Raw genomic sequence first — 15,535 nt, forward strand, 5'->3', positions numbered from 1 at the left:
GGAGTCTGAGGGAGGAACAGGAAGTGGAGGAGAGTTAGAGAGGCTGGGGGAGAACAGCAGGACCTGTAACAGCTCTGTAAGAAACTACTATAATTAAAGACACTGTTTATATTAAGTAGGGAGCTGCTCCTTGAGTACCCAGACAGGGTCACATGAAACATGGTGGCAGCAGAAAGTCTGTGAGGAAGCCGAAGAGAAGAGAGAGACCTGGGCCCCAGCAGTGATTCAAACAGATTGTGAGAAGCATGGCGGGACTGCAGCCCCCAGGACAGCTGGATTTCAACACACAGAGGCTGGCACAGGCTTGGACACATGGAAGTTTGTATACAGAGTTAACCATGACTGATAAAGAAGAGAAAATGAAGGTAAAGCTGTTTTACTATCTAGTGGGGGAAAAAGGCCGTGAAGTAAGTGCAACACTGATGCCAGGGAGCCCTGACACACTAAAACAGCTAATAGAAGCGTTTGTTGCATACTGTGACCCCTGGAAAAATGAGACTGTAGAGAAATATCAGTTTTTCACCTGAAATCAAGAGGAAGAGGAAGGAATAGAGGCCTATATCATATCACTGAAAACTCTGGCATCCTCATGTAACTTTGGAAACATAAAAGACTCCCTAATCAGGGATACGATTGTGTGTGGTGCAGAGGACTCTGCCCTGAGGGAGAGACTACTAAGAGTGTTAGATCTAACCCTGGAAAAAAGTGTCACCAAATTGTAAGGGCAGCAAATTTGTCTAAACAAAGGATCAATATGATATTAATAGCCATATGTACAGAGCAGGTTCACAGGCTCAACCTAAAAGACTCTGGAAAGCAGGAACCTGACAGGCCAACTGCAAATGCTGACAATATGATTCTGTGCATGCACTGTGGGAAATTACATGAAAGGCAAAAGGACAAATGCCCAGCCTATGGAAAAAGAGTGCAAAAAAAGTGGAAAAAAGAATCATTTCAGGGGTCAGTGCCATAGCCACCCAAATAGAAAAAAAACCAGTTCACACAGTGATGAGGGATCAGGAGACTACAGATGAGGAGGAAGCTTTCAGTGTAAATTTGACAGATTCACAGACTCACAGGATCCACGCATTACAGAAAAAAACAGGGAACAACTCAGCCATATTTGCAACAATAATACTAGAACAAAAACCTATTAGATTCCAGGTGGATTGTGGAGTCACTTGCAATGTCCTTCATGTGAATCTATTGAGTGGAAGCATCAGAATGGAAAAATGTCACCAAGTGCTGTTAATGTATAACAAAAAAACAGTGAAGCCACTGGGAAAGTGCTGGCTGACTATAATAAATCTACACAAGAAGAAACATTACCGCCTGAAATTTACAGTGTTTCTCGCTCTCCTCCTTTACCTGCCTATGATGAGGCAAGCTTTCATGCCCAGAGGAAGCACCGGCCTGCCTCCTGTCTACGAGTTAGCTACCCGCCTCTCTCACCTGCCATGCCTTGATGTAATAATTAGGCAGGAGGCTGCCCATTATACACCCTGATATTGGGGGGCTATCCACAGCTCTGTTGCACCCCTACACTGTGGCCAAAGCCTCGCAGATGGCATCTCAGGCAGCCAACTCAACCGTCCCCTTCCCCCATTAGCTGTGGCCCCTTCCATGGGACCTTTGGCTTTCCCTTAAGCCCTGGACCTGTCTCAGGCCAGTCAGGACCCCGAGCTTCTCTGCAATACTTGGGCATCCCTTGCAGTGGGCCCCTGGCCCTTTTGACCCCTATCTGGGTCCTGGCCCCAGTGTTGACCAGTCAGGTCCCTTGGGTTAGGTCTTAGCCTCCTGCCTGCACTCAGGGATCAGGGTCCCCCATTCCTGGCTCAGGTGCTTCACATGGTGTGCCTGGCCCCACGGGGTCACTCACCCGAGCAGGCTCAGGTGCTTCAAGAAGCTTACCTGGCCTTCCCTGGATTAGATGGAACATATGACCCACCTGAAGGTGAGGGTGGGGTTAAGGTGCCCCTACCCACCTTTTACCGGCTTGGTAACAGGCCTGACATTTCCTGGGGGCTCCTACACCACTGGGAGCCCCACCAGACTACCCACTCCCAGCAGGGTGCAGTTTTTGGTCATGCCCAGGACCAGAGCCTCCTGCTCCTACCTGTAAGATGTTCCCATGCAGCAGCTCAGCCAGGCAGTGTTTCTTGCCTGGCCCCCAGCAGTAAACTCTTGTTTATATAGGTCGCCAGAGTTCTAAAATGGCCACTGTAATCAAACACCCACTGAGTGTTTGCTCTAGCCCTTAAAGTGACAGACACCACTGGTGCCCTGTCAAAAATGGTCATTAGGTTTACTACCTAACATTTTGTTAAGAAACAGAGACATATTCCAGGGCACTGGACCCTTTGAAGGGAAACTGAAGTTAGAAATAGATCCACAGGTGCAACCAGTATGACTATCAAAACACAGAGTTCTGCTAGCTCTGCTGGAGCCACTGAAGAAAGAATTGACAAACCTGCAGAAAAAAGGCATCATCACACCAGTTGAAAAAATCACTCACTGAATCAGCAGCCTAGTAGTACTAAGGAAGCCGTCAGGCAAACTCAGTGTCTGCATTGATCTGAAACCATTTAACAGGGCACTCAAAAGAAGCCACTACCCACTGCCAACAATTGAGGATGTACTGCCTGACCTGGCTAGGGTAAAAGTGTTCATAGTTTGTGGTGTCAAGAATGGATTTTGGCATGTGGAGCTAAATGAATCTTCCAGCCACCCGACAACTTTAGTACATCCTTTGGCAGGTATCGCTGGTTAAGGATGCCCATGGGGATCAATTCAGCTCTGGAAGTTTTCCAGCAGAAGCTGAACCAGGAGCTGGAAGGTCTTCTAGGTATCAAGATTGTGGCTGATGATATTCTTGTCATAGGAGAAGGGGATGATAAGGAAGAGGCAATCTGTGACCATGATGCCAAAGTGCAACAACTCTTTCAGAGAGAAGCGGAACATTAAACTGAATGCCAGCAAAATACAGCTGAGAACAACGGAAGTACCCCACGTGGGACATTTGCTGACTTCGGAAGGACTGTGGCCAGACCCAGAGAAGACGAGAACCATTATGGAGATGCCCAGGCCACAGGATGTCAAAGGAGTCCAGCACCTTATTGGGATGGTTAACTATCTGTCCAAATTTTGTGCACACTTGTCCAACACTTGTGAGCCACTCAGGTTGCTAACACACAATGATGCAGCCTGGGAATGGGCACAGATCCAAGAGGAAGCATTCAAAAGAATTAAAAATCTCATCAGCGAAGCCCCAACACTGAAGTATTACAACGCAGCTGAGCAACTAGTACTACAATGTGATGTGTCAGAAAGAGGTCTGGGAGCAGTACTGATACAGAACTGGCAGCCTGTAGCTTTTGCTAGTACAGCAATGACTGAAACCAAAAGGAGATACGCATAGATAGAAAAGGAATTACTAGCAGTGTTGTTTGGACTGGAACGGTTCCATCAGATCACCTTTGGCCAGAGAGTAAATGTGCAATCAGATCACAAACTGTTAGAGTTCATAATGAAAAAAACCTTGCTGAGTGCTTCTAAGAGACTTCAACGTATGCTGCTGAGACCCCAGGCCTATGGTGTGAGTATAAAATACTACCCAGGGAAGTCCCTGCAAGTGGCAGATGCACTAAGTAGGGCATACCTTCCGGAGCGCAGCACAAATGGATCTGTAGAACAGGAGATAGAGTCCATTAATATGGTACAAGACTTGCCCATCTCCAAAAGCAGTCTCAAAGCAATACAGTAGAGTACAGAACAGGACGGCATGCTACAAGCAGTTAAATGAACCATCCTTGAGGGTTGGCCACAGCACAAGGCACAAGTACCACCAGAAGTTACCGCACACTACCAATGGAGGAATGGTATTCTGTTCAAGGGAGACAGCATAGTGATCCCAGCAGCTCTGCGGTGAGACATCATGAACCGGCTCCATGCTTCACACATGGGAATAGAGGCATGCCTGAGGAGATGCCTGAGGAGTGGCATCTGCTGGCCAGGCATGAATGCCCACTTGAAAACATATATGGAGCAGTGTGAGGTGTGCAAGGAATACAGTGACAAACAGCAGAAAGAGACATTGAACCCTTGTGACATCCCCTCTCAGCCCTGGGAGAAGGTAGGGACTGACTTGTTCAGTGTCACTGAGAGAAACTATATGGTCACCGTAGACTACTATTTCAATTTTTGGGAGGTGGATTACCTCAAAGACACTCAGGCAAGAACAGTGATCAGGAAGCTGAAGGCTCATTTTGCGTGGCATGGAATACCTGACACTTCTCAGACAGTGACCCACAATACACCTCAAGAGAATTCAAACAGTTTTGCACTAGATGGGAATTCCAGCACAAGACATGGTCCCCTGTGAACCCACAAAGCAATGGGAAGGCTGAATCATCAGTAAAGACAGCCAAGAGACTTGTTGAGGGCAAACAAGAGTGCAGGATATCCCTACCTGGCTCTATTGGACCATTGCAACACACCCTCCCAAGGAATGGACGGTAGCCCAACCCAAAGATTAATGGGCCAGAGAACTAAGACATTACTCCCCATGAGAGACTAAGCCCAGGGGGGAAGGGGTGACAGTACATAGAAGCAGCTAAAAAAGCAACAGTTTCAGCAAGTATCACAGTATAACAAAGGAGCCACGGACCTGAAACCACTGTGTAGAGGGGAAAAGGTCTGGGTACAGCCAGTAAGTCCACATGTGAAAGAATGGCAAAAGGCCATCTTTGAGGGTGCAGTGGGAGATAGATCCTACGAAGTTGTCACAGATAGTGGACAGTGACTGAAACATAACCAGAAGCAGCTGCGGTGAGCTGGCAGAGCAGAAATACAAGTGAGCAAAAGATGCCAGGATCAGAACCAAGACAACTTTGACAACTGGTTGGTCATCAGTGAGCCCCAGATAGGGGAGAAAGATGCCATGGACTCCACAAAGGAAAGAGAGACACAAGCAGAGGCCAGCCGGCAAAACAAAGACATGGACAGAACAGAAGCAGGTGTAGCACCCAGGAAATCAAGCAAATGAGAACTGGGAGGCTGGTACAACAACCAGCACACCTGGGTGGCTATGAGCCCTAAAGAACATGGCAGACCAGCAGTCAAGGCTCAGTCTCCATGGTGGGCTATGTGCTGGCAACCTCTGCCCCAACCAGAGGAATAAGTTAATCATCAGTTTTGAACAGTTGAAAGGAAAGATGTAACAATATGTCTGGACCTTAGCAAAACCAGCATCAGCAGAAAGGAGGAGTCTGAAGGACGAACAGGAAGTGAGGGGAGGAGACAGGAAGTGGAGGTGGAGGAGAGTTGGAGAGGTAGGGGGAGAACAGCAGGACCTGTAACTGCTCTGTAAGAAACTGCTATAATAAAGACACTTTATATTAAGTAGGGAGGTGCTCCTAGATTACCCAGACAAGTTCACATGAAACAGTATAAATCAGGAGTGTCAGACATAGCCTGTGAGCTGAATGTGGCCTACACAGTCATATTGCCCAGGGCTTCTAGAGGGACTGGGAATTCGGGGGCAAGGTGGGTAGAAGCAGCGCTTGCCAGGGAATAACCACCACAGAGCTCTGCTTGGGCACGGGGGTAGTAGTGGAGGATGGTGGAGTAGGAGTTGTGATGACTGCATTAATCCCTGCTACTTTGCTGCTGAGTCTGCATCTGGCCTATGTAATGACTTGTGGGTCCAGATCTGGCCATGAGAAGTTCCTGACATGAATCTGGATGCAACCCTGGGAGCACAGGTGAATATGACACTTGTGGAATAAAGGATTTGTCCATCTTCCCTTGGGAGCCGTGTTGGAATCCAGTTCTGCAAGGCAATGGACAGATTTGGGATCCAATTCTGCAAGGCAGCCTTACACTGAAGCGCTGCCGTCTCTTCCTGCAATTCCCTGCCTCGTGTGTGACAGCAGTTTCAAATTCAGCAAGACATGAGGTGAAGTCTGGCTGAAAACAGCTTTCTTGACTGTACAGTCCTATTCAGCCCAGTGTAGGTCCATCCTAGGTGCTGTGTGATGTAGCTTCTTGTGTTTTTTAAAAGAACGTATGTGGCTACGTAATGAAAAATGCTATCACAATGCACATGCACAAGGGAGCTGAAGAAGGGCTTTACAGGAATCCCCATTTTTGACGTTTCCTAAATTTTTTAATGTTGGACTCTAAAATGTTTGTTTTCTTAACATGTTTATTGTGTGCAATTCAGGTTTTTGGGGTTTTTTAAAGCAAATTGAAAAAGCCCAGAAATTCCACTCTGTGGCTCTATACTATGCTAACAGCTGCAGGGTTCATTGGTAGGTTTGGAACAGTTAGACCCACAACACAGACCTCTGCCACTTGAGCTAATGGGGTAATGGATAGCAGCAATAGGCTGTCATCCACTGAGTTTCACAAATAATTGCTCAAATAATTGGTCTCAGCAGAGGGATGCTGAGACGCGAGACACTCTTCCAGATTCTTGAGGGCAGTGTACTCTACTAGTCAGTGATCTGTCACTTGTCCTTCTCCCAGGTCTGTTTGCCCCCAGGTCAGAGTCCCAGTCTCCTTTTCTAGCCAGTCCCAATCATATCCTCAGGCTCTGCAACTGAGTGCCACCCTCCCTGCATCCAATTGTTAATCTGTAAGCACTGGCTCCATATCCCACTCTCTCCACTCTCGTTGCCTTGCCAGCCCCAGATCCAATGCTCTGAATCTTTGTTTAGTCTCAGTCTCCCCCACCACTCCTGGTCTACTCCCCAGGCTTTTTGTCCCAGTGTCCGAACTGCCTAACCAGTCCCAGTCCAGTCCTTCTGCTCTAACCCAAGCATCTCTCTCTCATCCAGTCTTACTTCCAGTCATCACCCCTTCTCCCTAGTGAATTTCCAGTCTCCTTGTTCATAGTACTAGCGCCTCCCTCCTGTCCCCCAGTTCTTGATCTTGTGCTTCTACCTGCCCCTCCCTAGCTCTTTGTCCCAGTTCTTTTACTGTGCTGCCATCTCTTACCCTCTATCTGGTTCTTGTCCCCTGCGCATTTGAATTAGTTTGCTTTCTAATTGCTTGCTGGCTGCCAGCTTGGGGTATGTAGTGATCCATCAGTCCTTGTGCCTCCTGTCACAGAAGCCCTCAACAGCTGGTAGTAGCAGCAGCAGAATAAGTCGTGTTCAGCTTGTATTCCCTGCTTAGTACAATTCAGAGAATTTATCGGAGTTCAACTTCTAAACTAAAGCCTACACCAAACATGCATGCTAAGATCTTTTATAGTCTTATAGATTGGCCAAGTTTGGGTGTATATTTTTTATTCCGTAGGACAGTAAAAAACAAACAAACCCAAAACCCAACATATCCCAGTCTTAGGCACGTAGGTAAGGTATCTTGTTGATGCCCCTTAACATTCTTATAATATTCAGAAAATGATTTTGATGTCTCCAGGTCTCTAAGAAATTGGATGAATTGCCAAGCCAATGTTGTCTATAGATAATACATAACTTGCATGCAATGGATACTAAATACTTTGCTTTTTGCTTGTACTAGCAAAAACTCGTGCTGCTGACTTATTGGTTAATCCCCTGGATCCAAGAAATGCAGATAAAATTAGAGTTAAAATTGCTGACCTGGGAAATGCTTGCTGGGTGGTAAGTATAAAAATCTAATTTTAAGTATTTAGCCTGCGTTGTTTGGCACAGACCCTTTTATTGTTCATTTTTTCCATTAATTTAATTCTTTCCATTTTAGCATAAACACTTCACAGAAGACATCCAGACAAGGCAGTATAGATCCATAGAGGTTTTAATAGGAGCAGGTTACAGTACACCTGCTGATATCTGGAGTACAGCATGTATGGTAAGAATAAAATATGCTGTTCTATTATCATGTCAAGCAAACCTTTATTTTACAAAAAAAGTTTATAAATTACAGAGCAGTGGGTCTAACAAAATAATTAATTTCATATTTTCTTATGAATAAGTCTTATTTTTCTTTTATATCAACTTATACACTTTCATACTAAAACTAATGCATGGGTTTTTGGCGAAGAGAAATATTTTTGATAAAGTTTTTAATTGGACAAAAAAATTGAAATGAGTTTTGGAGGACATGTGCTTTAATTTTCCAAATGTCTAACCATATATCTCATTGAAATGAGTCTAGCACTTATTTCTGTTTGTATTTACAATTGACAAAAAAATACGCTTTCTCCATTCCTTTTTTCCTATAGCAGAAAAACCTAGAAAACATTTTGAATTCTCATTTATTTCTGATGCATAAGGTTTTAGGATCAGTGCCTTGCATGTAAACTCAGTGCAAGGATCTTGTTTTGGAGAAATCTCCTCAAACACAATGTAGGAAATCAGTTCAGAGGTATTCATCCAACCTTTTTCAAGTTTATGTGCACAAAGTCTCATTGACAAAAAATATATAACTAAATCTTTATATTCTGTTCAACATTATTTTTGAGGTAGAACATATAAGAAAATCCAGCAGTGGAGAGAAATCAAACAGAACTGTGCTACGCTCATCTCACTTAGATCCACTGAAGAGGGTGGACTTTAGGGACCATATTTTCTTGCATACCATACCCCCTCCAAATAATACATGCACCTATTTTTCTGGAGTTATGACTATATAGAGTAGGACCAGGGCCTAGTCTTCAGATCACTTACCTTCACTTTCCTGCTTAACCAGAAGCTAAAGTTCTAGCTGCTGCTGAAGGTTGGTCTCCATGGCTGGCTCTATGATTTTGAAAGAGTCGTAAGAAGCTCCAGGATACCTGAAATAGGAGGAGAAAGACCAGGAGCAGCTAGCAAACAGCAAAATTTCTCTGAGAAGGTTTAGTGTGATTTGTGAACATCAAGACCACTAAAAAAGATAAATGTTTGTCTGGAGTGAAGAACAATGGGCCATTAAGTCAGTTGACTCCCTCGGCTGCCTGAATAGAATTGCCACTACTGCTGCCTGGTGGAGCAGGAATAAAAACAGGTGCTTCTTTTCTGGGCAGAAAATCAGCTTCCCTGCTTAAGATGCATACACAAATGTGGTGGGGGGCGGGAGCTGATATTTGGGGAAAAGGTGTGCATGGCATGCAAGTAAATACAGTAATTTATTCTTTTCTTTAAATATTTTGGCTTCTTGAAAATTTAATCCAGTCTTTGAATTTCTTGCTCTTTAATGATTATTCTCTTTGTTAACTATAAAATTTTTGTAGGGATATTTATACATATATATATTCTGATATTTATATACATCATGACTTTACCAGAATTTTTTTTTAGTTTTGCCTTTGAATAGTCTTTATTCTTTTGCCATAGGGAATGAGCATAATTTGGGGGTGCTATGCACATTCTACTAAATCTGTGGTCAGTTTCGTAATTGAGTTTTCAGATTGCCTCAGACTGTGCAAATATTGAGTTACCAGGCCCATGCTGGCATGCTGTGCTTCCTGTTCTGGACTCCTTATTTCATGCATAGCTTTGGTCTGTGAACAAGATCTTCAGCATAACATCTTTGTATCTTGGAAGTCCTCTAAGAGCTCAGCTGTGATTCACAAGATTTTAAAGCTCTGCATGGTCTGACGGCATCTAAAGAGCTCATGAGTTCTGTAAACTAAGTGCTCCTGCAGCAGACATTTAAAGTGGTGCTGTATCTGCCTAATGCTTTACCAGCTATCAGTGTAAAAGCTATCTTTTAATGAGTGCTGAGCATCAGCAGTTTCCATTGAAGCTAGTAGGAGTTGTAGGTGCTGCTCAGCAGTTTACTGCATTCAGCCATCAATAAAATACAGAACGGGGAGATGAGAGAATGGAAGAAGCCTGATATTTCAGAATTTTTGATTGTACAGGGTAATGAATGCTGTCTGCAGGTACTATGTTGTTAAAAATAGCTTTTATGTAGAGTCATTAATATTTTACTACACTGGGAGTTTAATGGAAGAAAACAATCTGATAAAAGAGAATTTTACGAAGGATTAGAAGGAGGCCGTAAGGAAACAGACAAGAGGAAGAATAATTTTAGAGTAAGGAGTTGAGTGATTGTTGTGGTGAACAGTGAAGTAGCCAGTTGTTCCTATTTCTAACACATGGTATAAAATCTAGCAAACGTCATTCACTGAAATGAAAGTGGATAAACTGCCTTAGAGTATATGGTTAGGAGTCATATGTATTGTCAGTAATCCTTCTCTTTCCCAGGATGTTTATCCCTATTTTAAAACATACAAAAAAGCTGTAAATTACTTTGTGATTATCATCAGAATGCTATATTTCATAGGTGTGAAATTGTTGCTCATTAACCAATTTTACATGTAACGATAAATAATATGTTTCATTTGTTCAAACTCCTTTTGTGTCCATCTAGCTCAGTCGTAGCTGTGCTTTCTAATACATACTTTTTGTTTATATGATATATACTAAGTTGTTGTGGTATTTCAAAAAATAAGAAAGCCAATCTATAGCATTCTCCAGGACTGGGCAAATATGTCTTTTCTAGAAACCAAGCAACCTCTCCTGTAAAGTATATCTGATTTTGATTTTGGAGATCTTTCATGTACTTGTAGGATTTTAAGGGCAAAATTGGGCTGAGAAATCCCATATTTTGGTTTGGGTTTTTCCAGTTTTCTCTGGACATAGCACCATGTAGCAAGGTAAATGTGTCCAAGATTCAGGCACTGCCATTCATGTCGGACTGAAATGCACTCTGATGGTGGGTTTCCATTGTCTTTTCGGTTTAGACGAAGGGCACTTAAAATACATGTAGTACCTGCAGAGTTTTCACTGTGGGAAGAAATTTCAGAGATCACCTTATTGAAAAATCAGTACTTTGATCTAGGCTATCCTGGGCCTGCATTAGAAGTGCCCCTCCAGCTCTATTTGCCCCTCAGGCTATGGACAGACATCTACGTAAAGCATTTCATATTCTGCTTCTTTTGAAGCACTTCTGGTTTGGATTGAGTCGATACCATATGGGCTGAAAGGATAGTCAGCTTGTCTTCCCAAATGTCTTTACCACCATTCACAGTCCTGAACATGAGGAAGGACTATGAGGATCTTCCTCAACCTCCTGGAGCTGTTCCTGGTGTCCAGGTTGGGCCCAGGACCTCCTGCCTGGTGTCATTGCTGTCACTGGACAGCTGAGAGCCCCCCTTCACAAGCAGCCGTAAAGCAAGCGTTGTTCCCTCCGTTCAGGTGAGCCGTTGCACAATGCTGTGTCAGGAAGCTGTCTCTGCCGTTGCCGTTGCTGTTGCCGTTGCCACAGACCTTGTGTGTCTCTTGAAGACCTTGTTGCAGCAAACAACCACAGGCTCAGTTCTATAACAGAGTGTCTGCCAGGTTTATTACCTGTGAAGTGCCTACTCGCTGACATGCATGGCCAGTAGGTCACAATGTGTAACCATGGATGCTTGTGGTAAGCTACAGGCATAACTTGCACATGGTGTCCCTAAGCCAAGAGTTTCCAGACCCTCCTTTGTACGTTGATCAAAACAAATTCTGTTTACATCATATATATCCTAGTTCTCACCAAATGCTAAACTGTGTTAACTAGGTCATCTTAATCTCGCCAGCCTTATTTTGATGTCCTGTACTGGTCTTATCAGCCATCATTATCCAATAGCTGCGTGAAAAGTGTAATTATTTCTGCATGTTCTAATCTAAACCCTAAATCAGCGATACACGGTAATACCTTCCCGCACCTCCAGTGAGGCCTGCATTAGTTAATTCTTTTCGGAGAGCTTTTCTGTGAGCAATATGTGCTCTGATCAGTGGTTGTATTAATCCATAACCCAGCAAAGCTTACCATAGTGTTTAATGGTGAGGATGCTAAAAACATAAGGAATGCCATTGACTATGATCAAAGGCCCATCTAGCCTTGTGCCCAGCAGTGGTGATGCTGAGTGGGGAGGGTGAACAGAGCATGCCCAGAGTCTCCCGTCCCTCTTCCTCTCCCTCTCCCTCTCCCTCTGCAGCTTCCAGCATTCAGACGATGTCCTGATTCAGAGGATCCACCCTATCTACCATATTCTCCAATCTTACTGCCTCATAGTTCGCTTTGCCATCAGGCTTCAGTTTGACTCCAGCTAGTTGTGTGTTTCACAGCCCCAGATATTTTGTATGGTCTTTCTTGGATGTCTGGTGGGTAAGTGACTCTCAAGAAGCCAATTTTCCAGGTTGGGGAGTGAGTCACAAAGAGGCCACCTCAAAGAGATAGAAAGGAAAGCACTGTGGGATGCTGGCGGGTTGACCAACTCCCTCTTGCACTATGGTGGAAAAGATAAATGTAACTTCATGCACTTTAGTGAAGTGCTGTGGGGTTTTTTCCTTATAATTTCGGGTGATTTTATATGATTTAGGCTAATTTTATAGTGCTAGAGAACTATACTTTACTTGTCCCTTCATTTTTGCAGTTCGAGCCCCCTCCCTGCTCCAGCCCCTTTTCATGAGAGCTCCCCTACTGCCACCACCATGCACCATCCTCTCCCTTTCCCCACATTGGTGCTGTTACACAGAGAGCCAGCTTGCTGGGCCTCCCGCTATGCTGTCCTACCCTAGAGACTTCAGCCACTGTAACAGTGGCAGGGCAGGAGCCTTGGGGTCAAGTATTAACCCCCTGTGGACTAGATGCAACTGATTATCTGTGTGGACTGTGGGCCACCAGTTGAACAGCCTGCTCTGAGAAAGCTGAGCCTATCTTTGTTCTGGGAGCTGCAAGGGAGCTTTTGTCTGAGGGAGGCACATTACCAAATTAAGTCTGAGTTAAGTCCTGTGAGGGCTAGCATTTTCAGGGAGATTAAGAGCAGTCAGAATGGCAGGACTGCCAGCACTGGATCTATCATGCCTGGTGCTCTTTCCTGAGTACTGCTTTCAAGTAAGGATGCAGCAGGGGCAGTAGGTGCTGAGTCATCTGCCTAAATGCACATTTGACAAATGCTGGGAGACAGTCAGGGGAACCTGGGACAAAGAGTTCAATAGGAATGCAGCCAGGGACAGTCTCTGGGTGAATTTTACTGCAGCATTTGAATAGCAGTCCATCCAAATAACTGGTCCAGTCACCGTGAACAAAAAGAAGGCATTACTTTATGAAAATGGAGAACAAACCTTGATAATATAGCAGGTTCTGCTAGAGTTCGCATTATGCAGAGATCTGAGATGCATGATGTACACACTAAGTGCCCTTGAAATAATAAAGGCTTTGAAAGCTAGAGGGGGTTTCCAAATAGCAGAGCTATTGTTGGAATTCCCCAGCTTGTTCTGTGCCCAGTCAAGGATGCAATGAAGATGAACTAAAAATGGTTGCTGTTTCTTCATGACACGAGCTCTGGCAGAGCACTTAGGTTATGTGCTGACTGTTTAGATAGTTGTGTCAAGCAGATCTTAGGGGTTATGAACTTCTAAGAACTTGGCTCTGTTTGAGTGAGGGTAGGAAACCATACTCCTCTTGTGCTGGACACAATGACACTCCTGTGACAGCATCGCCACCGCAGTTGTAGGAGAATATTCCTTTAGTGCAAAGCTGTGCGACTGGTGTTCTGTGGCCTGCATCCAGCTTGCACGGGGGTTAACACATGGCCTGTGGCCCCCTCTGCGGTTACCATGTCCCTTTTACTCCTGCTTGCTGCGGAAGCTGGGGTCTCTGGAGCAGGGTGTCATGGTGGGAGGAGGCCATGGGGCCCATCTGGCTTACTGGCTTGCGAGCCACATGGCGTGCAGCCCCCAGCCCCTCAGAGTTTGGACAGCCCAGCCTTGGTGTGTGAAACTGCATCCAGAGTGTGCCAGCAGGGAGGAACAGCCCTTTGACTGGCACGCCGTCGGGGCAGAACTGTGGCTTGTTGACAGCAAGTCTTCTGTCATTACAAAGTTTGCAAGAGGAGAGGTTATAGCTTCTAGCCGTGTTGGTCTAAAAAGCAGAGGCAGACAAAACTTGGGCTAAAGGCAATATCTTTTATTAGATTAACTAATAGCAAAAAGATTCTTTCTTTGCAAGGTTTTGGGGTCCAAACCCCCTTCTTCATGTCTGCCTCTGCTTTTTAGACCAACATGGCTACAGCCTATATCCCTGAAACATGAAAGATATCATAATTAGCTGTTTGGAAATGTACAGTTCATTGCTAAACACGAAATAAGCAAAATTCAAATCCCTGCCAGACATCTGACACCTTCAGGGAAGAAGCCTGCAGGAGCCTTGTCTCTGCCTCAGCTGTAGAGTCACAGAACAACTTTTTCACAAAATGGACTTGGAAACCCAGGGGATCCGCACCATCCTTTACCTGTGCAAAATGAAGTTTCTTTTCTACCTGGGAGAACTTTTAGTCTTTGAATTCTCCTCCACCTGATGAAGGGTGTTTGGACCTTAAAGTTTGCTAAAAAAGAATATTTTTTGCTGCTATGTAGTTGGTCTAATCAAAGATATCACCTCTAGCCCAAGAGTTTTTTGTCTGCCAAGAGGAGGGGGGAAATTTTCCAGGGGGAATAGACTGAGCAGGCGCCGAGTAGGACTGTCCTACTGGTGCCAGTTCCAGGAGAAGTGCCATGCTTTGGGCTGCCCTCTGCCTGTACTTTGCATGCACTACTGCTGGGAAGGAGAGAAATGCGATTCCACTACTTTTCTTTGTTTATGTTGTTTGGCTTGAAGCCCAGGGAAGTGTCTGGCATGTTGATGGCCCCACCATCTAATACTCCGGGTTGCATTTCATGTTAATTAGATGGTGGTTAGCCCTGAGAGGCAGATGGTTAAAATACAAAGCTAGCCCTGTAACAGGGGAGGGTATTTTTCTGCTCTAATTTGTGGATCTGTTTTGGCACACAATAAGAATGACTTTCAGAGAGGTTTGTGACCATTCAGGAAAAACAGTGTTGCATTTTTAAATCCCAGTGTTTTTAATAAGCAACATGTAACAAAGCATAACTGGAGGCTGGCAGGAGGCATCAGAGAAGAGGAAGAAGCCTATACTTGTTTTTTTGCCATCCCCAAACGGAATATGGGTGAAAGGAAGGGTATTCCTGTGGGGAAGACACTGTTCTAAACATGAGAAGAGAATGAATACTGAATAATGATACTGCAGTATATTAAGGTTCCAGTTCAGCAAAAATTGCACCTGTGCTAAACTTTCTATGCAGACATGACCTTTGACATGAATAGGCCAACTCTCAGGAGTCCAGTTACACAGGAGCACAGTGGGGCCAGGTAGAGCAATGAGGCAAAGCATGAATGGAAATGTCTGCAGAATCAGGACCAGATGCTTTTATTTCATAGATTTTCATAGACATTAGGGCTGGAAGGGACCTCGGGAGATCATCGATCATTTGTGTTCTGCGCACAGGGCAGCACCTCTCTGATGTGCTCCCCCATTGAGTGAATGGGAGAGAGTCAGGCATCTCCCCAGTGGTGCCTGAATGTGATGGTGTATGTCCTCATATGGTGCATCTGAGCAGCACAGGCCAAGCAAAGGTTGACAGATCTTTTCAGCTTGCACAGGAAGTTGTATTAATGAAATATTAGAATAATGTAATGTAACAAGTTGGTTTGAAGAGCAAATGTGACCTTGGAAGTTTCTAAA

At 44.6% G+C, this 15,535-nt stretch overlaps 1 protein-coding gene across 9 annotated transcripts in view; it reads left to right on the plus strand.

The window, feature by feature from the left end:
* The window catches only part of SRPK2 (SRSF protein kinase 2), a 269,647-nt gene that overhangs the window by 238,550 nt on the left and 15,562 nt on the right, over nt 1-15,535 (plus strand). For all 9 annotated transcript variants that reach the window (XM_019543576.1, XM_019543583.1, XM_019543582.1 and 6 more), the window contains 2 exons: nt 7,528-7,628; nt 7,729-7,836. In XM_019543576.1, the coding sequence (XP_019399121.1) occupies nt 7,528-7,628; nt 7,729-7,836 (209 nt within the window). The remainder of the gene's footprint in view (nt 1-7,527; nt 7,629-7,728; nt 7,837-15,535) is intronic.

This window comes from Crocodylus porosus, unplaced genomic scaffold (genome assembly GCF_001723895.1).
Source record: "Crocodylus porosus isolate Cpor-Errol unplaced genomic scaffold, CroPor_comp1, whole genome shotgun sequence".
Classification (NCBI taxonomy): domain Eukaryota; kingdom Metazoa; phylum Chordata; order Crocodylia; family Crocodylidae; genus Crocodylus; species Crocodylus porosus.